This window comes from Rissa tridactyla, chromosome 24, assembly GCF_028500815.1.
Source record: "Rissa tridactyla isolate bRisTri1 chromosome 24, bRisTri1.patW.cur.20221130, whole genome shotgun sequence".
Classification (NCBI taxonomy): domain Eukaryota; kingdom Metazoa; phylum Chordata; class Aves; order Charadriiformes; family Laridae; genus Rissa; species Rissa tridactyla.
The window spans coordinates 1809225-1833552 of NC_071489.1; the positions used below are offsets into that span (position 1 = coordinate 1809225).

At 59.5% G+C, this 24328-nt stretch overlaps 2 protein-coding genes across 4 annotated transcripts; both read left to right on the forward strand.

Moving 5' to 3' along the window:
- Positions 1–13805: 13805 nt before the first annotated feature.
- Positions 13806–17447, forward strand: TMT1A (thiol methyltransferase 1A). 3 transcript variants are annotated; one of them, XM_054183228.1, is made up of 4 exons: positions 13806–13881; positions 14061–14140; positions 14505–15981; positions 16923–17447. In XM_054183228.1, exons 3-4 carry the CDS (start codon positions 15478–15480, stop codon positions 17157–17159), a joined length of 741 nt encoding a protein of 246 aa, XP_054039203.1. In that variant the 5' UTR covers positions 13806–13881; positions 14061–14140; positions 14505–15477; the 3' UTR covers positions 17160–17447. The 3 variants fall into 3 exon arrangements, with proteins under 3 accessions (XP_054039203.1, XP_054039204.1, XP_054039202.1); XM_054183229.1 differs by having other exon boundaries at positions 14591–15981; XM_054183227.1 differs by having other exon boundaries at positions 14821–15981.
- A 979-nt stretch (positions 17448–18426) lies between these two features.
- On the forward strand, positions 18427–24322 carry TMPRSS12 (transmembrane serine protease 12). The gene is given in 6 exon segments (XM_054183097.1): positions 18427–18663; positions 19082–19280; positions 21294–21565; positions 22298–22440; positions 23480–23707; positions 23710–24322. Coding segments are annotated over 6 exon segments (1014 nt in total). The 5' UTR covers positions 18427–18587; the 3' UTR covers positions 23806–24322.
- Positions 24323–24328: the final 6 nt, after the last annotated feature.

The following is a 24328-nucleotide window of genomic DNA, read 5'->3' on the forward strand; positions in this document are numbered from 1 at the left end:
TTTGAAGAGCAAAGGTGCCCAGGAAAGCTGGTCATACTTCAAGCAGGTGCTTTTAGAAGCACAGGTGAAGGCCATCCCCATGTCCCGAAAGACGAGCCGACAGGGAAGAAGGCCAGCCTGGCTAAATAGAGAGCTTTGGCTGGACCTGAGGAAAAAAAGGAAGGCTTACATTCTCTGGAAAAGGGGCTTAGCAACTTATGAGGATTATCAAGATATAACAAAGCTATGCAGGGGGAAGATTAGAAGGGCCAAAGCTCAATCAGAACTCAGCTTGGCCACTGCAGTTAAAGATAACAAGAAGAGATTTTTCCAGTATATCAACAGAAAAAGGAAAACTAGGGAAAATATAGGTCCACTGATGAATGAGACGGGTGCCCTAGTGGTGGAAGACACAGAGAAGGCAGAGTTACTGAATGCCTTCTTTTCTTCGGTCTTCACTGATAAAGCCGTCCCTCACACATCCCATACCCTGGAGGCAAGGGGGAAGGTCTGGAGAGAGGAAGATTTTCCCTTAGTTGAGGAGGACCGGGTCAGAGACCACTTGGCCAAGCTGGACATTCATAAATCCATGGGCCCTGATGGGATGCACCCGCGAGTGCTGAGAGAGTTGGCAGATGTTATCGCTAGACCACTCTCCATTGTCTTTGCAAGGTCATGGGGAACAGGAGAGGTGCCTGAGGACTGGAGGAAGGCTAACGTCACTCCAATCTTCAAAAAAGGCAAGAAGGAGGACCCAGGGAACTACAGGCCGGTTAGTCTCACCTCTGTCCCTGGGAAGGTAATGGAGCGACTCATTCTGGATGTCGTCTCCAAACACATAGAGGAACAGGAAGTTATTGGAAGTGGTCAGCATGGATTTACCAAGGGCAAATCATGCCTGACCAATCTGATAGCTTTCTATGATGTTATAACGGGTTGGCTGGATGAGGGGAGAGCTGTAGATGTCATCTACCTTGACCTTAGCAAGGCTTTTGACACTGTCTCCCATAACATCCTCATTAGGAAGCTGAGGAAGTATGGGCTAGACGAGGTGACAGTGAGGTGGATCGAGAGCTGGCTGAGTGACAGAACCCAGAGGGTTGTGATCAGCGGCACAGAGTCCAGTTGGAGGCCTGTAACGAGTGGTGTCCCTCAGGGGTCAATACTTGGACCAATTTTGTTCAATATATTCATTAATGACCTAGATGAGGGGACAGAGTGTATCCTCAGCAAGTTTGCTGATGATACCAAGCTGGGAGGGGTGGCCGACACTCCAGAGGGCCGTGCTGCCATCCAGCGTGACCTGGACAGGCTGGAGAGCTGGGCAGAGAAGAACCTAATGAGGTTCAACAAAAGCAAGTGTAGGGTCCTGCACCTGGGAAGGAAGAATGCCAAACACCAGTATAGGTTAGGGGCGGACATGCTGGGAAGCAGCTCTGAGGAGAAGGACCTGGGGGTCCTGGTAGACAGCAAATTATCCATGAGCCAGCAGTGTGCTCTTGTCGCCAAGAAGGCCAATGGCATCCTGGGCTGCATAGGGAAGACTGTGGCCAGTAGGCCGAGGGAGGTCATTCTTCACCTCTACTCTGCACTGGTGAGGCCACAACTGGAGTACTGTGTCCAGTTCTGGGCTCCCCAGTTCAAGAGGGACAGGGAATTACTGGAGCGAGTCCAGCGAAGGGCAACCAAGATGATTGTAGGACTGGAGCACCTCCCTTATGAGGAAAGGCTGAAAGAGCCTTTCTAGCGCGGGGGCGCCACGTGGGTGCCAGCAGTTAAAGCCATGCCTCGTTGGAAAGGCTCGTTGCCGCGCCTCCCTGCGAAGCATTTTCCGGTAGGGCCGCGGCTCTGGCGACAGCACCCACGCCCGAAGAGCCAGGAGGGAAAGCCGTGCCTCCTTGGAAAGCTCTTTGGCAGCCGCTCGCATGGCCCCACAGCCTGTGGGGCGGCGGGCTTTCCGGCGGCCATCAGCCTCGGGGCCACCGGCGCCCACGTGGCGCCGCCGCGCCGGCCTCCGAAGCATTTTCCGGTAGGGCCGGGGCTCTGGCGACAGCTCCCACGCCCGAAGAGCCAGGAGGGAAAGCCGTGCCTCCTTGGAAAGCTCTTTGGCAGCCGCTCGCGTGGCCCCACAGCCCGTGGGGCTGCGGGTTTTCTGGCGGCCGTCAGCCTCGGTGCCACCGGCGCCCACGTGGCGCCGCCGCGCCAGCCTGCGAAGCATTTTCCGGTAGGGCCGCGGCTCTGGCGACAGCTCCCACGCCCGAAGAGCCAGGAGGGAAAGCCGTGCCTCGTTGGAAAGCTCTTTGGCAGCCGCTCGCGTGGCCCCACAGCCGGTGGGGCTGTGGGCTTTCTGGCGGCCGTCAGCCTCGGCGCCACCGGCGCCCACGTGGCGCCGCCGCGCCTCCCTGCGAAGCATTTTCCGGTAGGGCCGCGGCTCTGGCGACAGCTCCCACGCCCGAAGAGCCAGGAGGGAAAGCCGTGCCTCGTTGGAAAGCTCTTTGGCAGCCGCTCGCGTGGCCCCACAGCCCGTGGGGCTGCGGGCTTTCCGGCGGCCGTCAGCCTCGGTGCCACCGGCGCTCACGTGGCGCTGCCGCGCCGGCCTCCGAAGCATTTTCCGGTATTGCCGCGGCTCTGGCGACAGCTCCCACGCCCGAAGAGCCAGGAGGGAAAGCCGTGCCTCCTTGGAAAGCTCTTTGGCAGCCGCTCGCGTGGCCCCACAGCCCGTGGGGCTGCGGGCTTTCCGGTGGCCGTCAGCGTCGGAGCCACTGGCGCCCACGTGGCGCCACCTCGAAATCCTGCGAAGCATTTTCTGGTAGGGTCGCGGCTCTGGTGACAGCTCCCACGCCCGAAGAGCCAGGAGGGAAAGCCGTGCCTCCTTGGAAAGCTCTTTGGCAGCCGCTCGCGTGGCCCCACAGCCACTGGGGCTGCGGGCTTTCCGGCGGCCGTCAGACTCCGTGCCAACGGCGCCCACGTGGCGCCGCCGCGCCAGCCTGCGAAGCATTTTCCGGTAGGGCCGCGGCGCTGGCGACAGCTCCCACGCCCGAAGAGCCAGGAGGGATAGCCGTGCCTCGTTAGAAAGCTCTTTGGCAGCCGCTCGCGTGGCCCCACAGCCCGTGGGGCTGCGGGCTTTCCGGCGGCCGTCAGCCTCGGCGCAACCGGTGCCCACGTGGCGCAGCCACGCCAGCCTGCAAAGGATTTTCTGGTAGGGTCGCGGCTCTGGCGACAGCTCCCACGCCCGAAGAGCCAGAAGGGAAAGCCGTGCCTCGTTGGAAAACTCTTTGGCAGCCGCTCGCGTGGCCCCACAGCCCGTGGGGCTGCGGGCTTTCCGGCGGCCGTCAGCCTCGGTGCCACCGGCGCTCACGTGGCGCTGCCGCGCCGGCCTCCGAAGCATTTTCCGGTATTGCCGCGGCTCTGGCGACAGCTCCCACGCCCGAAGAGCCAGGAGGGAAAGCCATGCCTCCTTGGAAAGCTCTTTGGCAGCCGCTCGCGTGGCCCCACAGCCACTGAGGCTGTGGGCTTTCTGGCGGCCGTCAGCCTCGGCGCCACCGGCGCCCATGTGGCGCCGCCTCGAAATCCTGCGAAGCATTTTCCGGTAGGGCCGCGGCTCTGGTGACAGCTCCCACGCCCGAAGAGCCAGGAGGGAAAGCCGTGCCTCGTTGGAAAGCTCTTTGGCAGCCGCTCGCGTGGCCCCACAGCCCGTGGGGCTGCGGGCTTTCCGGCGGCCATCAGCCTCGGCGCCACCGGCGCCCACGTGGCGCCGCCGCGCCGGCCTCCGAAGCATTTTCCGGTATTGCCGCGGCTCTGGCGACAGCTCCAACGCCCGAAGAGCCAGGAGGGAAAGCCGTGCCTCCTTGGAAAGCTCTTTGGCAGCCGCAAGCGTGGCCCCACAGCCCGTGGGGCTGTGGGCTTTCCGGCGGCCGTCAGCGTCGGTGCCAACGGCGCTCACATGGCACCGCCGCGCCTCCCTGCGAAGCATTTTCCGGTAGGGCCGCGGCTCTGGCGACAGCTCCCACGCCCGAAGAGCCAGGAGGCAAAGCCGTGCCTCGTTGGAAAGCTCTTTGGCAGCCGCTCGCGTGGCCCCACAGCCCGTGGGGCTGCGGGCTTTCCGGCGGCCGTCAGCCTCGGCGCCACCGGCGCCCACGTGGCACCATTGCGCCAGCCAACAAAGGATTTTCCGGTAGGGCCGCGGTTCTGGCGACAGCTCCCACGCCCGAAGAGCCAGGAGGGAAAGCCGTGCCTCCTTGGAAAGCTCTTTGGCAGCCGCTCGCGTGGCCCCACAGCCACTGGGGCTGCGGGCTTTCCGGCGGCCGTCAGACTCCGTGCCAACGGCGCCCACGTGGCGCCGCCGCGCCAGCCTGCGAAGCATTTTCCGGTAGGGCCGCGGCGCTGGCGACAGCTCCCACGCCCGAAGAGCCAGGAGGGATAGCCGTGCCTCGTTAGAAAGCTCTTTGGCAGCCGCTCGCGTGGCCCCACAGCCCGTGGGGCTGCGGGCTTTCCGGCGGCCGTCAGCCTCGGCGCAACCGGTGCCCACGTGGCGCAGCCACGCCAGCCTGCAAAGGATTTTCTGGTAGGGTCGCGGCTCTGGCGACAGCTCCCACGCCCGAAGAGCCAGAAGGGAAAGCCGTGCCTCGTTGGAAAACTCTTTGGCAGCCGCTCGCGTGGCCCCACAGCCCGTGGGGCTGCGGGCTTTCCGGCGGCCGTCAGCCTCGGTGCCACCGGCGCTCACGTGGCGCTGCCGCGCCGGCCTCCGAAGCATTTTCCGGTATTGCCGCGGCTCTGGCGACAGCTCCCACGCCCGAAGAGCCAGGAGGGAAAGCCATGCCTCCTTGGAAAGCTCTTTGGCAGCCGCTCGCGTGGCCCCACAGCCACTGAGGCTGTGGGCTTTCTGGCGGCCGTCAGCCTCGGCGCCACCGGCGCCCATGTGGCGCCGCCTCGAAATCCTGCGAAGCATTTTCCGGTAGGGCCGCGGCTCTGGTGACAGCTCCCACGCCCGAAGAGCCAGGAGGGAAAGCCGTGCCTCGTTGGAAAGCTCTTTGGCAGCCGCTCGCGTGGCCCCACAGCCCGTGGGGCTGCGGGCTTTCCGGCGGCCATCAGCCTCGGCGCCACCGGCGCCCACGTGGCGCCGCCGCGCCGGCCTCCGAAGCATTTTCCGGTATTGCCGCGGCTCTGGCGACAGCTCCAACGCCCGAAGAGCCAGGAGGGAAAGCCGTGCCTCCTTGGAAAGCTCTTTGGCAGCCGCAAGCGTGGCCCCACAGCCCGTGGGGCTGTGGGCTTTCCGGCGGCCGTCAGCGTCGGTGCCAACGGCGCTCACATGGCACCGCCGCGCCTCCCTGCGAAGCATTTTCCGGTAGGGCCGCGGCTCTGGCGACAGCTCCCACGCCCGAAGAGCCAGGAGGCAAAGCCGTGCCTCGTTGGAAAGCTCTTTGGCAGCCGCTCGCGTGGCCCCACAGCCCGTGGGGCTGCGGGCTTTCCGGCGGCCGTCAGCCTCGGCGCCACCGGCGCCCACGTGGCACCATTGCGCCAGCCAACAAAGGATTTTCCGGTAGGGCCGCGGTTCTGGCGACAGCTCCCACGCCCGAAGAGCCAGGAGGGAAAGCCGTGCCTCCTTGGAAAGCTCTTTGGCAGCCGCTCGCCTGGCTCCACAGCCCGTGGGGCTGCGGGCTTGCCGGCGGCCGTCAGCCTCGGCGTCACCGGCGCCCACGTGGCGCCGCCGTGCCAGCCTGCAAAGCATTTTCCGGTAGGGCCGCGGCTCTGGCGATAGTTCCCACGCCCGAAGAGCCAGGAGGGAAAGCCGTGCCTCGTTGGAAAGCTCTTTGGCAGCCGCTCGCGTGGCCCCACAGCCCGTGGGGCTGTGGGCTTTCCGGCGGCCGTCAGCGTCAGAGCCACCGGCGCCCACGTGGCCCCGCCTCGAAAGCCTCCGAAGCATTTTCCGGTAGGGCCGCGGCTCTGGTGACAGCTCCCACGCCCGAAGAGCCAGGAGGGAAAGCCGTGCCTCATTGGAAAGCTCTTTGGCAGCCGCTCGCGTGGCCCCACAGCCCGTGGGGCTGCGGGCTTTCCGGCGGCCGTCAGCGTCGGTGCCAACGGCGCCCACGTGGCGCCGCCGCGCCTCCCTGCGAAGCATTTTCCGGTAGGGCCGCGGCTCTGGCGACAGCTCCCACGCCCGAAGAGTCAGGAGGGAAAGCCGTGCCTCCTTGGAAAGCTCTTTGGCAGCCGCTCGCGTGGCCCCACAGCTCGTGGGGCTGCGGGCTTTCCAGCGGCCGTCAGCCTCGGTGCCACCAGCGCCCACGTGCCGCCGCCGCGCCAGCCTGCGAAGCATTTTCCGGTAGGGCCGCAGCTCTGGCGACAGCTCCCACGCCCGAAGAGCCAGGAGGGAAAGCCGTGCCTCCTTGGAAAGCTCTTTGGCAGCCGCTCGCGTGGCCCCACAGCCCGTGGGGCTGTGGGCTTTCCGGCGGCCGTCAGCGTCGGTGCCACCGGCGCCCATGTGGCGCCGCCGCGCCTCCCTGCGAAGCACTTTCTGGTAGGGCTGCGGCTCTGGCGACAGCTCCCACGCCCGAAGAGTCAGGAGGGAAAGCCGTGCCTCCTTGGAAAGCTCTTTGGCAGCCGCTCGCGTGGCCCCACAGCCCGTGGGGCTGCGGGCTTTCCGGCGGCCGTCAGCCTCGGCGCCACCGGCGCCCACATGTCGCCGCCGCGCCAGCCTGCGAAGCATTTTCCGGTATTGCCGCTGCTCTGGCGACAGCTCCCACGCCCGAAGAGCCAGGAGGGAAAGCCGTGCCTCCTTGGAAAGCTCTTTGGCAGCCGCTCGCGTGGCCCCACAGCCCGTGGGGCTGCGGACTTTCCGGCGGCCGTCAGCCTCGGCGCCACCGGCGTCCATGTGGCTTCGCCGCACCAGCCTGCAAGGCATTTTCTGGTAGGGCCGCGGCTCTGGTGACAGCTCCCACGCCCAAAGAGACAGGAGGGAAAGCCGTGCCTCCTTGGAAAGCTCTTTGGCAGCCGCTCGCGTGGCCCCACAGCCCGTGGGACTGCGGGCTTTCCAGCAGCCGTCAGCCTCGGTGCCACCGGCGCCCAAGTGGCGCCACTGCGCCAGGCTGCGAAGCATTTTCCGGTAGGGCCGCGGCTCTGGCGACAGATCCCACGCCCGAAGAGCCAGGAGGGAAAGCCGTGCCTCGTTGGAAAGCTCTTTGGCAGCCGCTCGCGTGGCCCCACAGCCCGTGGGGCTGTGGGCTTTCCGGCGGCCGTCAGCCTCGGCGCCAGCGGCGCCCACGTGGCGCCGCCACGCCAGCCTGCGAAGCATTTTCCGGTAGGGCCGCGGCTCTGGCGACAGCTCCCACGCCCGAAGAGCCAGGAGGGAAAGCCGTGCCTCGTTGGAAAGCTCTTTGGCAGCCGCCCAGGTGACCCCACTGCTCGTCGGGCTGCAGGATTTCGGGTGGCCGTCAGCCTCGGCGCCACCGGTGCCCACGTGGCACCATTGCGCCAGCCAACAAAGGATTTTCCGGTAGGGCCTCGTCTCTGGCGACAGCTCCCACGCCCGAAGAGCCAGGAGGGAAAGCCGTGCCTCCTTGGAAAGCTCTTTGGCAGCCGCTCGCGTGGCCCCACAGCCCGTGGGTCTGCGGGCTTTCCGGCGGCCGTCAGCCTCGGCGCCACCGGCGCCCACGTGGCGCCGCCTCGAAATCCTGCGAAGCATTTTCCGGTAGGGTCGCGGCTCTGGTGACAGCTCCCACGCCCGAAGAGCCAGGAGGGAAAGCCGTGCCTCGTTGGAAAGCTCTTTGGCAGCCGCTCGCGTGGCCCCACAGCCCGTGGGGCTGCGGGCTTTCCGGCGGCCGTCAGGCTCGGCGCAACCAGTGCCCACGTGGCGCAACCACGCCAGCCTGCAAAGGATTTTCTGGTAGGGTCGCGGCTCTGGCGACAGCTCCCACGCCCGAAGAGCCAGGAGGGAAAGCCGTGCCTCCTTGGAAAGCTCTTTGGCAGCCGCTCGCGTGGCCCCACAGCCCGTGGGGCTGCGGGCTTTCCGGCGGCCGTCAGCGTCGGTGCCAACGGCGCCCACGTGGCGCCGCCGCGCCTCCCTGCGAAGCATTTTCCGGTAGGGCCTCGGCTCTGGCGACAGCTCCCACGCCCGAAGAGTCAGGAGGGAAAGCCGTGCCTCCTTGGAAAGCTCTTTGGCAGCCGCTCGCGTGGCCCCACAGCTCGTGGGGCTGCGGGCTTTCCAGCGGCCGTCAGCCTCGGTGCCACCAGCGCCCACGTGGCGCCGCCGCGCCAGCCTGCGAAGCATTTTCCGGTAGGGCCGCAGCTCTGGCGACAGCTCCCACGCCCGAAGAGTCAGGAGGGAAAGCCGTGCCTCCTTGGAAAGCTCTTTGGCAGCCGCTCGCGTGGCCCCACAGCTACTGCGGCTGTGGGCTTTCTGGCGGCCGTCAGCTTCGGCGCCACCGGCGCCCACGTGGCGCCGCCTCGAAATCCTGCGAAGCATTTTCTGGTAGGGTCGCGGCTCTGGCGACAGCTCCCACGCCCGAAGAGCCAGGAGGGAAAGCCGTGCCTCCTTGGAAAGCTCTCTGGCAGCCGCTCGCGTGGCCCCACAGCCCGTGGGACTGCGGGATTTCCGGCGGCCGTCAGCCTCGGCGCCACCGGCGCCCACGTGGCGCCGCCTCGAAATCCTGCGAAGCATTTTCTGGTAGGGTTGCGGCTCTGGTGACAGCTCCCACGCCCGAAGAGCCAGGAGGGAAAGCCGTGCCTCCTTGGAAAGCTCTTTCGCAGCCGCTCGCGTGGCCCCACAGCCCGTGGGGCTGCGGGCTTTCCAGCGGCCATCAGCCTCGGCGCCAACGGCGCCCACGTGGCGCCGCCGCGCCGGCCTCCGAAGCATTTTCCCATATGGCCGCGGCTCTGGCGACAGCTCCCACGCCCGAAGAGCCAGGAGGGAAAGCCGTGCCTTGTTGGAAAGCTCTTTGGCAGCCGCTCGCGTGGCCGCCACAGCCCGTGGGGCTGTGGGGTTTCCGGCGGCCGTCAGCCTCGGCGCCACCGGCGTCCACGTGGCGCCGCCGCGCCAGCCTGCAAAGCATTTTCCGGTAGGGCCGCGGCTCTGGCAACAGCTCCCATGCCCGAAGAGCCAGGAGGGAAAGCCGTGCCTCCTTGGAAAGCTCTTTGGCAGCCGCTCACATGGCCCCACAGCCCGTGGGACTGCGGGCTTTCCAGCAGCCGTCAGCCTCGGTGCCACCGGCGCCCACGTGGCGCCGCCGCGCCTCCCTGCGAAGCATTTTCTGGTAGGGCTGCGGCTCTGGCGACAGCTCCCACGCCCGAAGAGCCAGGAGGGAAAGCCGTGCCTCGTTGGAAAGCTCTTTGGCAGCCGCTCGCGTGGCCCCACTGCCCGTGGGGCTGCGGGCTTTCCGGCGGCCGTCAGCCTCGGCGTCACCGGCGCCCACGTGGCGCCGCCAGCGCCAGCCCGCGAAGCATTTTCTGGTAGGGTTGCGGCTCTGGCGACAGCTCCCACGCCCGAAGAGCCAGGAGGGAAAGCCGTGCCTCCTTGGAAAGATCTTTGGCAGCCGCTCGTGTGGCCCCACAGCCCGTGGGGCTGCGGGCTTTCCGGCGGCCGTCAGCGTCGGTGCCAACGGCGCTCACGTGGCGCCGCCGCGCCGGCCTCCGAAGCATTTTCTGGTACGGCCGCGGATCTGGCGACAGCTCCCACGCCCAAAGAGCCAGGAGGGAAAGCCGTGCCTCCTTGGAAAGCTCGTTGGTAGCCGCTCGCGTGGCCCCACAGCCCGTGGGGCTGCGGGCTTTCCGGCGGCCGTCTGCCTCGGTGCCACCGGCGCCCACGTGGCACCGCCTCAAAATCCTGCGAAGCATTTTCTGGTAGGGTCGCGGCTCTGGCGACAGCTCCCATGCCCGAAGAGCCAGGAGGGAAAGCCGTGCCTCGTTGGAAAGCTCTTTGGCAGCCACTCGCGTGGCCCCACAGCCCGTGGGGCTGCGGGCTTTCTGGCGGCCGTCAGCGTCGGTACCAACGGCGCCCACGTGGCGCCGCCACGCCGCCTCCGAAGCATTTTCTGGTACGGCCGCGGATCTGGCGACAGCTCCCACGCCCAAAGAGCCAGGAGGGAAAGCCGTGCCTCCTTGGAAAGCTCGTTGGTAGCCGCTCGCGTGGCCCCACAGCCCGTGGGGCTGCGGGCTTTCCGGCGGCCGTCAGCGTCGGTGCCAACGGCGCTCACGTGGCGCCGCCGCGCCGGCCTCCGAAGCATTTTCTGGTACGGCCGCGGATCTGGCGACAGCTCCCACGCCCAAAGAGCCGGGAGGGAAACGTGCCTCATTGGAAAGCTCTTTGGCAGCCGCTCGCGTGGCCCCACAGCCCGTGGGTTTCGAGCTTTCCGGCGGCCGTCAACCTCGGCGCCACCGGCGCCCACGTGGCGCCGCCGCACCAGCCTGCGAAGCATTTTCCGGTAGGGTCTCGTCTCTGGCGACAGCTCCCACGCCCGAAGAGCCAGGAGGGAAAGCCGTGCCTTGTTGGAAAGCTCTTTGGCAGCCGCTCGCGTGGCCCCACAGCCCGTGGGGCTGCGGGCTTTCCGGCGGCCGTCAGCCTCGGCGCCACCGGTGCACACGTGGCGCCACCGCGCCAGCCTGCGAAGCATTTTCCGGTAGGGGCCGTGGCTCTGGCGACAGCTCCCACGCCCGAAGAGCCAGGAGGGAAAGCCGTGCCTCCTTGGAAAGCTCTTTCGCAGCCGCTCGCGTGGCCCCACAGCCCGTGGGGCTGCGGGCTTTCCGGCGGCCGTCAGCCTCGGCGCCACCGGCGCACACGTGGCACCATCGCGCCAGCCTGCAAAGCATTTTCCGGTAGGGCCGCGGCTCTGGCGACAGCTCCCACGCCCGAAGAGCCAGGAGGGAAAGCCGTGCCTCGTTGGAAAGCTCTTTGGCAGCCGCTCGCGTGGCCCCACTGCCTGTGGGACTGCGGGCCTTCCGGCGGCCGTCAGCCTCGGCGCCACCAGCACCCACGTGGCACCGCCTCGAAATCCTGCGAAGCATTTTCTGGTAGGGCCGTGGCTCTGGCGACAGCTCCCACGCCCGAAGAGCCAGGAGAGAAAGCCGTGCCTCGTTGGAAGCCACTTTGGCAGCCGATCGCGTGGCCCCACAGCCTGTGGGGCTGCGGGCTTTCCGGCGGCCGTCAGCCTCGGCGCCACCGGCGTCCACGTGCCGCCGCCGCGCCTGCCTGCGAAGCATTTTCCATTAGGACCGCGGCTCTGGCGATAGCTCCAACGCCCAAAGACCCAGGAGGGAAAGCCGTGCCTCCTTGGAAAGCTCTTTGGCAGCCGCTCACGTGGTCCCACAGCCCGTGGGGCTGCGGGCTTTCCGGCGGCCGTCAGCCTTGGCGCCACCGGCGCACACGTGGCACCATCGCGCCAGCCAACAAAGGATTTTCCAGTAGGGCCGCGGCTCTGGTGACAGCTCCCACGCCCGAAGAGCCAGGAGGGAAAGCCGTGCCTCCTTGGAAAGCTCTTTGGTAGCCGCTCGCGTGGCCCCACAGCCCGTGGGGCTGCGGGTTTTCCGGCGGCCGTCAGCCTCGGCGCCACCGGCGCCCACGTGGTGCCGCCGCGCCGGCCTCCGAAGCATTTTCCGGCCATTTCACGGCTTTCCCTCCTGGCTCTTCGGGCATGGGAGCTGTCGCCAGAGCCGCGGCCCTACCGGAAAAAACTTTGGAGGCCGGCGCGGCGGCGCCAGATGGGCGCCGGTGGTGCCAAGGCTGACGGCTGCTGGAAAGCCCACAGCCCCAGTAGCTGTGGGGCCACGCGAGCGGCTGCGAAAGAGCTTTCCAAGGAGGCACGGCTTTCCCTCCTGGCTCTTTGGGCGTGGGAGCTGTCGCCAGAGCCGCGGCCCTACCGGAAAATGCTTCGCAGGCTGGCGCGGCGGCGCCACATGGACGCCGGTGGCACCGAGGCTGACGGCCGCCGGAAAGCCCGCAGCCCCACGGGCTGTGGGGCCACGCGAGCAGCTGCCAAAGGTCTTACCAACGAGGCACGGCTTTCCCTCCTGGCTCTTCGGGCGTGGGAGCTGTCGCCAGAGCCGCGGCCCTACCGGAAAAGGCTTCGCAGGCTGCCCAGGGGGTCCTGGGAAGGCTTTTAAGGGGGACAGGGGGAGAACGGGGTGTGTAGGTGGGGTGATGATGTCATTTGCCCCCCCCCCCCCCCCGTCCTGCGGCAGAGGAGCAGGTGAGGGGAGGATGTGGGGGTTACTTGGGGTCCCCCCCCCAAAAAAAAGAGGTGGGTCACAGCCCCAAAATGTCTAAAATTTATTGGGATGCATTTAAAAAAAAAAAATGTTAAAACCTGTCACTCTGGGCGTGAGGTGCTGAAATAAAGAAAAATGTCTCGTTTTTATATATATATATATTGGAAAATAATTGTCATTTATTTATGTAAAATGAGTTCAAAATTAAAACCTCTGTCTCTCAGCATTCCGTGATTCTGTGATTCTCTGTTATATAAAAGATGTTGGAATATAAAAATGCTGAAAATTTACTTATACGAAGATATTAGCGTCAAAATAGATGTGTAAGCGGTCAGTCTAAATAGATATTGTATAGCATAAGTGCTAATGTATCAGTCTAAGCAGATCTAAGTCTAAACAGATTTTTGATATAAGTGTAAAGAGGTGATATAAATTCCCTGAAAAAAAATGTATATACACCTGTAAATGTCTGTGCTTTATATTGATTTGTGCAGACAGAAAGGAAAAAAATGAATAAAATTTAATGCGCAAAAGCCAAAATCACCCATTTTTATGTTGTGGATGAGGTGCCACCCCCACCTCCCTCCTTGGTCCCCGGCCCTGGTGCCCCCCGCGGAGCAATGTGGCGTCCCTGGGGCTCGTTTTGGGGGGGGAAAACCCCCGTGGGGCAGGTTTTTGGGTGCGGAGGCGCTGCCTAGGCTGCGAGTGTAACCCGGGAAGCGGTTCTGGTTCCCGGCTGGACTAAAGCGGGCTGAGACCGGTCACCGCTCATCACACTAACGAGCGCTGCGAGCGGGGTGATTGGGGGGGGGGGCTGCCGCCCGGCGCTGCACGTGCGCTCTGGCCCCGCCCCCCGCCAGTTTTAGCCCCGCCCTCCCGGCCGCGCCCCCGCCGCCCGCGCGCATGCGCGGTTCGCGGCCACGAGCCGGCGCCGGGCCCCGGAGAGCGGCGGCCGGAGGGTGAAGCGGAACCGCCGGGGCTCCGGCGAGCTCCCTACCACCCGGAGCGGGTGCTGTGCAGCCGGGCCAGCCCCGAGAGCGGCCATCGGCGCTCCCGTCCCGGCTCTTACCGCACTCCCTGGCCCCCGTCAGTCTTCCCGGTGCCCATCTCCATGGCCCCGCGGTGCTCCAGGACCCCGGAAGTGCCCCCTCAGTCCTCCGAAGCGCGTCTTTATGGCACTTCAGTCCTCCAGCATCCCGGAAGCGTCCCCTCAGTCCTCCGTAAATCACCTGCTTCCCGCACTCCCGCAACCACAGAAAACGGTTACCGGCTAACCCCCAAAACGCCCGCAGATTACAAAAATAAAGCCACCACCGCGGAAATCTCTTCCCTGCAACCACAAGCTGACAGCACTTAAAGACAGGTGGTGAGAGAACCACCAGAGGCGACTCAGAACTCACGACCGGAACCAGCCAGGGGCGGCGCTTCCCCTGCCGGGAACGGAAGGCAGGAGGCCAAAAAAAAACCCCCGCACCTTTTCCCGGGAGATTGTGGGAAGGGCGGTGGGCGGGGCCCCCCGAGAGCGGTGGGCGTGGCCAGAGGGCGGGGACAGCGAGCAGTGGGCGTGGCCCGATGTCAGTGGGTGTGGCCAGAGGGTATATAAACCCCGGCCTCTCTCCAGCAGCTCATTCCGCCGCCGGCTTCCTCTGCCGGTGCTCAGTCAGCTGCAGCTTCGGGGCTGAGCGTGTTTTGGTGTTTAGAGAGGCAGAGGTAAAAAGTTTGAGCTAAAACCTTCAGAACCAGTTGATGTTCCGCAGCCTGAATAGTAGAAAGTCAACTTGATGGGGTTTTTTTTTTTGGTTTTTCCTTTTTCTTCTCAAGTCAATAAGTTTGTAACGAGTGTTCAGGGGTGCCCAGATGATTTAATAGCCTGCTTTTCTTTATTCCAGGAGCACTGCATTTTCCTAGAATTCCTGACTTTATTAAAGATGGAGCTGTGGTTTTCTTCACCGGTTTTGCTGTACGCTGTGTAAGTTGCTGATATAATTTCTCTTAATTGTCTGGATGGAGGATGGACACCTATAGACCCCCCCATGTCCCTCAGCACCACGTCTGCCCAGCTTTTAGATTATCTCCAGGGATGGCAACTTCACCACTGCCCTGGGCAGCCTGGGAAATGCTTGATGACCCTTTTGGTGAAGAAATTTTTCCTAATATCCATCTTAAACCTCCCCTGGTGCAACTTGAGGCCGTTTCTTCTTGTCCACTCATTGGTTACTTGGGAGAAGAGACCAACCTCCCCCTCACTACACCCTCCCTGGTACTCTACACCCCTCCCCACGGTCCCTCTGTCCCATCACATCCCCAGTTTGTCCCTCCCGGTCACCCCACAGGTATCCTGTCTCCACCCTTCTCCGGACCCCCAAAAATGTCCCTGCCACACCCCCGAGGACCTTAAGTCCTCCCTTCCCTGTACCAGGCTCACCTGGGGCAGAGCGATTCAGTGCCCACGGCTGATCCACGCTGCTGCCAAGCCCTTTGGAAAAGCACTGCCGACTGCAAAGTTGAAAAAGTTTTCCAGAATGCATTTAGCGTCGACTGAATCGGTGATTCCAGCTGCTGAAGTTAATAATAAAACCAAGCCATATACTGCGTGCCACTATTACTGAATTAATAAATCGTTTTCTCTCTGTTCCGTGGTTGCCAAAGGGCTGGAGGATAACTAAGACGGCAAGCTCCTTCACTGCAGAGGAGCCTGTATGCGCACGCCGACGTATTTTAGGTGTCCACAAAGTGGAAAGACTGAAAACTGCTGTTGCAGAGAGAGCACAGAGCAAGCAGCTGCCTAGCTCATCCAGCCACTTACAACAGGGGGGGTAAATTAAGTCTTAAACAAATGCCTTTTAACTGAAATGTTAATTAAACTCCTAATGAAACACCTACAGCTAATCTGGAGTTTAGATTAATTTCCTTCAGCTCCCTCATGTCAACATACTGTGGTTTTAAGAGCTACGACCTGTAACCTGAAGCTGCTGAATGCCAAATTAGGGCAGGCTCTGACATTTTGCCAGTGGCTGCACACGAAGTTGAACTGCCCAGTTTATGCAGGGTACGTAACAGCCTGACAGCTCCTCCTCTGCCGGAGCTGGGACGCTCTCTGGGACGCGCTCCCACGTCCCCTGTCCTTGCCTGTGACCGGACTTTAAAATCAGCTTTAGAGAAAAGTCTACCGGATCGGTCCAAGGAGCTGAATATACTCCAGGAGGAAGAGAGCAAGCGTGTGAATTTCAAGGGCTGAATTTCAAGGTCTCTAACACGCAGAAGAACTAGTTTTGCCCAGTGCTGCTCCTCTGCCCCACGCTGGAGATGACAGAGCCCAGCATCCTCTTCCTCCGCGCCTGCCTGGCGTTGCTGGCCATGCCCATCTACCTGCTGTCCTTCCTGGGCATATGGGAGCCTTTCTGCAAGAAGATATTTTTCCCTTTCTTCTTAGAGAAGCTTTCTGCAGTTCACGAAAGTAAAGTGAAAAAGCAGAAGCAGGAGCTATTTCACAACCTACCCAACTTCAAGAGCCCCTCAGGAGAGCTGAAGCTGCTGGAGATCGGGACCGGCTGCGGTCCCAACTTCCAGTTCTACCCGCCAGGCTGCAGAGTCACCTGCACCGACATAAACCCCAACTTCCAGCAAGGCCTCTCCAGAAGCATGAACAAGAACCAGCACGTCCAGTACGAGCGTTTCCTGGTCGCCGCAGGAGAAGACCTGCACCAGGTGCCCAGCGGCTCTGTGGACGCCGTGGTCTGCACCCTGGTCCTCTGCTCCGTGCAGGACGTGAACGGCACCCTGAGGGAGGTTCTGCGAGTGCTCCGACCAGTGAGTATCTGAATAAAAACTCTGTTGTTACCGTTATCATCTGTTCCAGAGGCACTGCACCAAGAGATAAGGGAAAAAAAAAAAAAAGGGGGGGGAAGAAAAAAGAGAGTTGTTTTTGAGCATACAAAGCAGACCCAGTTTCTTTCCCCACCACCACTCGGCACTGCCAAATGGTGCAAAGCAGGAGCAACACACTGGTCGGTCCGTCCTGGTCTTAAAAGCAAACCCCTAAAAGTAACATAGTCTGCCAACTAGATCTGCCATTAATTTTCTAAGTAATTAATTATGGTTTAGCATTTAGAGCCGAACTGGTTCCTCTGGTGCTGTCTCTCCCCCCCCCCCCCACCAGATTTTCTTTGGTGGCAAGCTCTTTGAGCCAGAGTGAAAATCTGCATTTTAAATAAACTGCTTTAGCCTGTTAGAAGTGGGGCTGATCTACCTGTGTGACTGCAACAGTCTCATGAAATGCCTTCCCTGTAATATACTAATCAAGTTAAAGATTTAAAAAAAGCTGTTTTGTTGGGGTGTTTTTTGCAATGGACTTTCAGTCTTTAAAATGGCACTTTCAAGACAATCCTTTGCGTTGTCAAAAACTGCTGAGCTTGAGCAGGATTTACCCATTTCTCAGTTTCCTTTGGAAAAAAAATGACATGCTAGCAACTGTAATTGAAACAAAAAAGACAACAAACTACTGCTATAATGAAAGCGGGATCGAGTAAGCACACCCTTCACGCTTTTTGAACAGGCATTTTCAGTCTCTGCAAGTTTCCTGCTCACACTAATTCCAACTGACACCACAAAAGCAGGGCAGGGGTGGGAGAATGCCGATGAGCGAGGGAAGGGCACAGGCACTGGTCTGTACTGGGGAGGAGGCGGGAATGGGGGGAGAAGTTCAGCCAGGCCCCGGCGCCTGCTCTGTAAAACGACTTTGTTTTCCCCAGGGAGGCGTTTTTTATTTCTTGGAGCACGTGGCCGCCGACCGTTCCAGCTGGAGGTACTTTTGGCAGCAGGTCTGCTATCCGACTTGGAAACTCGTCTTTGCCGGGTGCTGCCTAACGAGGGAGATCTGGAAGAATCTCGAACAGGCCAACTTCTCGGAGCTGAGCCTGCGGCACACCAGCGTGGCGCTGCCCTGGACGCCCATCAAGCCCCACATCATTGGGTACGCCGTGAAGTAGCTCACAGCCCACTCCCCTGCCCCCCCGAGTCCTTGGCATAAACAACACAAACAACACGGCATAGGCTAATCCAGACCTCCGAATCTAGTCAACGCGGTGAAGGACTTTAATTAACTTTCTGATTCAAGTGTCAAATGAGAAGAGAGGGTCAGTTTTCTAAGCGTCTCTGAAGCCCTTGTGCTGCTGACGGTGCCGTGTCAGACCCAGCGCAGCCATGCAGGATGCCAGGAGGCTGCAGGAGAATGGAAAACAGCCCAGCAGGCAGGAAAATAAACGTATTAACTCAAAGGAACGTCTGCCTACGTCTGGTGAACTCTGGGAAGGGATCCCTGCGGGTGCTCCCCACGCTGGGGGGCAGCCATTGCAGGCCGGCACTGGGCTCGACCCGCTCTCCCCCCCTCCACGGTCATGGTTTGGGCTGGGACGGAGGTGACAGCGGTGAGCAGCTGGAGCGGTGCCGTGGTTTGGGTTTGATGGGGAGAGCGTGACAGCGCAGCGGTGGCTCTGGCTGTTGCTGAGCTCTGGAGGCCGTTCCTGCTCCTCACCCCCGGCCAGCGATGGGTGGGGGGCAGCAGGCGCCAGGGGGGGACACAGCCGGGACAGCCGACGCCGGCTGGCCATGGGGATGTTCCAGAGCACACCGTGGCGTGCTCGGGGTGTAAAGCTGGGGAAGGAGGAGAGACAGCGGGAGTGATGGCGTTTGTCTTCCCAAGGCACCATGCCGTGGGATGGAGCCCGGCGTTCCCGGGGATGGCTGAACCCCCCGCCTGCCATGGGGAGCCGGGAACGGATCCCTTGGTTCGCTTCGCTTGCGTGCGGCTTTTGCTTTACTTATTAAACCGTCTTTATCTCAACCCACCAGTTTTTCCTCCCTTTTGACCTTCCGATTCTCTCCCCCGTGCAAACATGGCGGGGGGTGAGCGAGCGGCTGCGGGGGGCTCAGCTGCCGGCGGGGGGTGAAACCGCGACCCGCCGTTGGCATCCCAGCCCCGCAGAAGGCGCAGTCGGACAAAAACCCTGAACTCCCAACCTGTAACTTGCAAGCCTGAACTCCCAACCCTCAGCCGCCCTGCCCTGCCCTGCCCTTCCCTTCCCTCCCCACCTTTGCCCGGCCCGCAAGCGTTTATCCCCCGCCGCCGGGGTGTGAGGGGCGGCCCGGTGCCCTGCCTCCCCACACGCCCCTCACGGCCGCCATCCCGCTGCTAACACCGCCCTCCCCCCGCCCCTCGGCCACCTCCCCGCCGCTAACACCGCCCCTCACCGCCGCGTTAAACCCCCGTGTTGAACGTTCCGCGCTCGGGGCCGGGGGGGGGGGGGGGGGGGATGTTTCCCCGCCGGGCGCCGTCGCCTCAGCGGCCGTTGGTGGCGCTGCCGCCATTTTGCGGCCTCTGAGGGAGGACACGGCGGAGCGGGCCCGTCGCCGCCCTCATGCTGCCGCTGCTCCTGGCCCTGACCCTGGCCCTTGCCCTGCCCGGCCCGGCGGCCCGGACGGCTCTCGCCCAGGGTACCGGGGCTGGTCCGGGGCGGGCGGAGGGTCTGAGGGGATGGCGGGGGAGAACGGCGGGGGCACACGGGCTGCGGCGGCCCAGGGCGCCCCGCAAACACACGGAGGGCTTTGTCTGCACCGAAACGAGATGAATTCACACCGCGGCTGGAGCCCGCTCAGCATCAGTGCGCAGAATAAATCCATATGCAGGAAACATGCCTGTAACCAGGTGAAACACACACATTTCATACAACCTATGGAAGCACCCAGAAGCCGGGGCTCCAGCGGCAAACATCAGATACCCCACAGCAAGTAACGCTGTAGATTAAGGAGGAAAAAAAAAAAAAAAAATCAACCCCCCCCCAAAATGCTGCCAGCGCCCCAAAAGCTCTGTTTTCCAGTGCGAGCGATGTTAACGGGCTGTTGTGTTTGGCAGGGTGTGGGGAGCGCCCGCTCTTGGACGTCATCCCGGGGTCCCGCGTCGTGGGGGGACACGATGCCGAGGTGGGCGCCTGGCCCTGGGCCGTCAGCCTCCAGCTCCGCCAGCTCGGCACCCACTTCACCCACGTCTGCGGGGGAGTTCTGGTGAACAAGAACTCGGTCCTCACCGCGGGCCACTGCGTGGCAGGAAGGGAGTACGTATTCACCCTGAGAGCTCATTATTAACGACGAGGAGGGGGCAGTAGGTCAGCAGAGCATCCCCTACCACAGGTGATGTCGTAGGTGAACCTCTGAACAAAGGCAATTCATAGAATGGTTTGGGTGGGAAGGGACCTTAAAGGCCACCCAGTGCCACCCCTTGCCCTGGGCAGGGACACCCCCCACCAGCCCAGGTTGCTCCAAGCCCCGTCCAACCTGGCCTTGAACCCCTCCAGGGATGGGGCAGCCACAGCTTCTCTGGGCAACCTGGGCCAGGGGCTCACCCCCCTCACAGCCAAGAATTTCTTCCTCAGATCTCACCTAAATCTCCCTCTTGCAGTGTAAAACCCTTCTCCCTCGTCCCATGGCTCCCCTCCCTGCTCCAGAGTCCCTCCCCAGCTTTCCTGGAGCCCCTTGAGGGACTGGAAGGGGCGGGAAGGTCTCCCCGGAGCCTTCTCTTCTCCAGGCTGAACCCCCCCAGCTCTCTCAGCCTGTCCCCACAGCAGAGGGGCTCCAGCCCTCCCAGCATCTCCGGGGCCTCCTCCGGCCCCGCTCCAGCAGCTCTGTGTCCTCCCGGGCTCCAGACCGAGCTCTCCCGGGGCAGCACCACTGTGCAGATGCAAATCTGCAACCCCCGTTTACTGACAGGGCCCATCCCAGGGACCGGTCGCAGCTCTAAGGACCAAAGGCTGTGTGTCCCCTTTGTCACCTTCGCTGTACCAGTCCCGTGTGGTGACAGCCACCAGCCCAGCGCGGGATGCAAAGTTACATCTTCGTAAGGCAGCATCAACACGTGTGGGATATGCCCTTATGGCTTGGCCCAGAACAACCGTTGTTATTTTCAACGAGGGCTTGTTTGCTTTTGATCTAGGTGACATTTTTTGTTAGGTTGGGAGCTTTTTTTCCCATGGAGCTCTAATTTTTCTGATTAAGAACATTTTTCTAAACTAATAAAGCTCACTGCAAGAAGAAAATGTTGCAATATTTAAATTAGAAACATTACTATTCTGTAGTTTTAACGCGGTTTCCATTTTTCCTGTTTAACAGAACCACCAATTTGGCACTTTACCACGTTGTAAAAAGGAAAAAAAAAAAAAAAAAGTAGCAACATTCCTCAGAACTGGCCTTTTCCTTGTACTTCCAGCACCTCTGCTGCAGTTCAGCGTTCTCATCGCTCTCGTCTTTTCATAGTCTTTAGCATCGTTACGAAATCCAGTTCATGCAGGTTCATATTGACTGTGTTGAAATAACCATGAACTAGAGGGAAACTGAACTGTAAAAATCTCTGAACTTTGGAATTTTATCATTTATCAGGACTTTGTTAGATTAGCTCCTTGTTTCTTTAAATGCCCTTCTACAAACATTAATTTAGAGAGGCATCATATTGCAAATAATCAATTTAATTTCTATTTTACGCTCTGGAGAATTTTGAAGGTTAATCTGAATTTTACAGCCTGCCTTTTGCTCATCACAGTCCAAATTCAATTCCCACTTAGTGTCAGTGAAGATTTTTTTCTCAACGTACTTGAATAGAAATCGGGTCTGAATGATCCTGGCCGTATTTCTAAATTTAATATTAAGTCGATATTCATTATTTGTAACTTCTAGTTAATGGATTTCCCAAATCTGCGTACAAACACAGTCTTTATAAGCATTGTGGATACAAGCCTACCTCCTTTCTGCAAAATAAATCCGTGTTTTCGTCTTTTTCAAAAGATTATCTCCTGGGTGGCCTCTGCTGAGGTGGGGTGGGAAGCAAAATCCGCGTATTAGCTTAAATCATTAATCCGAATTTGCCTTAACAGCCGTAACCAGCCTTAGACAAACTGAGTGTGCAAAACAGGATGGTAATTAGCCAAATTTGTTCCAGAAAGTATTCACTACAGGCTTTTCAATGAGTATATCTAAAGGCGCGTAAGCCAACAGTAAAACAATTGGTTAAATCAATGCCGTCAAGAAACGTTACTTACTTGAACGTAATGGTAAAAAATACATGAATTCTCTCTTAGGGGCCCATATTCCTGGAGAGCGGTTTTGGGCGTGCATAACCTTCAGAAAAACGGCAGACACACGGTAAAAAGAAAGATCAGAAGCATCACCGTGCACCCAGAATACAAGAGAGAAACCTTTGAAAACGACATTGCGTTATTTGAACTGGGTTACGCAGTTCGCTACAGCAGCTACATCCAGCCCATCTGCTTACCCCCCCCAGACCTTCCCCCGGGCATGGAGAACGGGACAGAATGCTTCATCAGCGGCTGGGGACGCACGGCCGAGCAAGGTAAACCTTCCCTTGCGTTGCTGATCGAGTTATAAGGTTATAGTCGCACCACACAACAAATTGAACCCTTCCGCAATTGAACGTCTGCTTTCAGTGGTTTTTCCATTCAAAGCAGGTTAGAGCTACGCAGGTGTACCCAAAAGAGAAGTTTTCTAGCCTTTCTTCCACGTATAACACAAAGAAAAGGAAAATAAGCCAGCCTGACTTTCAGATTCATGGTACGGCTACTCAATGCTGTCTGCTAGAAATGGCTTTTTTATTGAAAAACAACAATTCTGATGCCGTGCCTTGTGAACCCAGGGGTCCCCGTGTATTTTACAAGCGGCTGCACTCCCTCAAATTCTCCCTTTAATCACAACGAGCACAAACTTTTTGTCAGCTGGTGCTGCCGCGTCTTTCTGGTGTGGAAATTTCGAGGACGGCTGGGATCGTACAAGCTTGGCCGATAAGTCGCCGCTGACATTCGGAGCAAGGCTAGTGAGCGGCATTATTGCCATCGGCGTTTCTTCAGAATAAGAACTGCAAAAAACTACATCAAATCCAAGTGTGCAAGTCCTTAACCCACTTAAGTTTAACTCTGTTAGAAGACGGCACAATCTCTGTATTACGTACATGTCTGTACCTGTACAGAAACATGCTTAAGCTAAACAGGGGGAAAAAGGAGCACGGTAAGAATTGCTACACACAACAGCATAAATATTTTACCTTTCTATATGCTGTCTTCTGTTAAAGGTGATACTTCGGCTGTGTTAAAAGAAGCTCAAGTGGAAATCATTCCTTACAGCATCTGTAACGGTTCGGAATCGTACGGGGGGCTGGTGAACAAGAACATGATTTGTGCCGGCTCTCGATTCGGAGGCATCGATGCCTGCCAGGTACGAACGGACACGGTGCCCCACCGGCCACCAGGGAAACCCCCCAGCCAGCGGCTCAGGGGCACCGTGATGACCAGCAGTTGTAGCATAATTCATTAAAATGGCACAAATGTTAAGCAGAAAACATGTCCTGCTGCAAAAGCGTCATAAATAGAGAGGCGAGATGGTGATTCCAAAGCAAAAACACACCTCGAAAACACAAAGAATTCAGTGACGCTCGGAAGAAGACCAGAGTAAGGTAACAAAGCGAAAAGATAAAGAACTCAAACATATTTTATATAACACTTGCCACAAAGATGTTAATGAATCACGCATTACACAAACACACCTGTGGATACACACAGGTATCCCCATACACACACGGCGCGTGTGAAGCGCACAAGCATCCCGCCTGTTTCTATGCTGTTGAAAGAGCAGCAGCGTTGGGAAGCGCTATGGCTCTGTGATACGGCGAGATTTTGATTTAAACGTTGAGCAATCGGCATCTCTTTCTCAGAAAAGACAATTCTCAGGTCAAAAGCGCTGGCATGCAAAAGCCGGGGCACCAGTTGTGATAGGGAGACATTTATAATAGAGGACCGTAAGGCGTTCGTAAGTACGCTGTCTGACACACCTCCCGCTCTCCTCGGCGGTTCCCTTTCAGCGGGTGATGTGGCAAAGACTCGGGGCTGTGCCCTCGTTACCCTGGTCTCAGCACTTACACCTTGTGCGGACACCGTATGCTCACGTTAACTGAGGAGAAAGAAAGTTTAGGGGGACCAGCCTTGGAATTAAAAGGCGCAGAAACAACAGAACTTTAGTTAAAGACACTGAAACTAAGGTAGGCACGGGCCTCGAGTCCCGGTACTGTCACCCAGCGTCACCCCATTGTGTCTTAGTTTGTCTGCGTTCTACTAGCCATGTATTACTGTCATTACTGTCCGGTTAACTGAGCTGATTAAAAAGAGTTAAGAAAAAAAGCGGACGCATTACTGACTGACTTCTGCCTTGTCTCCCGGCCAGGAATATGTTACTAATTCTTTATATTGCTTATTTGTAGGGAGACAGCGGTGGACCTTTAGCGTGTTATCACCCTGGCACCAACAAATACTACCTCATCGGGATTTCCAGCTTCGGACTGGGCTGCGGCCGACCAGCGTATCCTGGGATCTACGTCCGCTTATCACAATACAGAACATGGCTAACGTCCAAACTGCTGAGCAGCACGGCTGAGAACCCCGGGAGCGTTCCACTCGCCATCTTTCTGACTCTGACATGGACGGTACTTGTGTCGACTTTCTAAAGGGACAAACCATCGTGTCATCCTCCCAGAGGTCTGGTCTGCCCGTCAAACTTTGGAACGAACCAACTCCTGTTTCAGAATAAATCCAAGAGCCAAAGGACATACACTTTTTTTTTGTTTTTCCAGAAGTCATGTTTGCAATTGTAGTATCTTTTTTGTTTCCTGCCTTTGATATCCGTACTAACAGCAGAGGAAACGATTACAGCCTTGACCCCAATAATGAAATCAAATATAGAAACGTTACCAAGTGAAAATACTTGTTACCTCCCCCGTTTCTGTGCTTTCCCAGCCACCAGAACCTTCGCTACCACTTAGTGACACCACCACGATTCTGCAGATGGCGGAGACGCTCCCTCTGCCGGGTGAATTAGCAGAGCACAACACGGTTTTGGTTAACTGCGGCTCAGCTTACTGAAAACTAATAAGGGAAAAAAACCTGTGGAAAGACAAAAGGTATTCTCCAGTAATTATTTTTAGTGACGACTAAGTTGTACGCACAAATAACTTAGTACTCTGCCTGCTGAAAGCACACATCAGGTAAAAGATCTCTGGGTGCTATTTCATAGACTAAATATTTATTCTTGGCCACTGTCAAAGACCCGATAC

Excerpts from the sequence above, each read along its gene's own strand:
- TMT1A (XM_054183228.1), top strand. The coding sequence starts at position 15,478 with ATGACAGAGCCCAGCATCCTCTTCCTCCGCGCCTGCCTGGCGTTGCTG. Across the intron at positions 15,982-16,922 it reads TTCTGCGAGTGCTCCGACCA|GGAGGCGTTTTTTATTTCTT; the intron begins GTGAGTATCTGA and ends TGTTTTCCCCAG.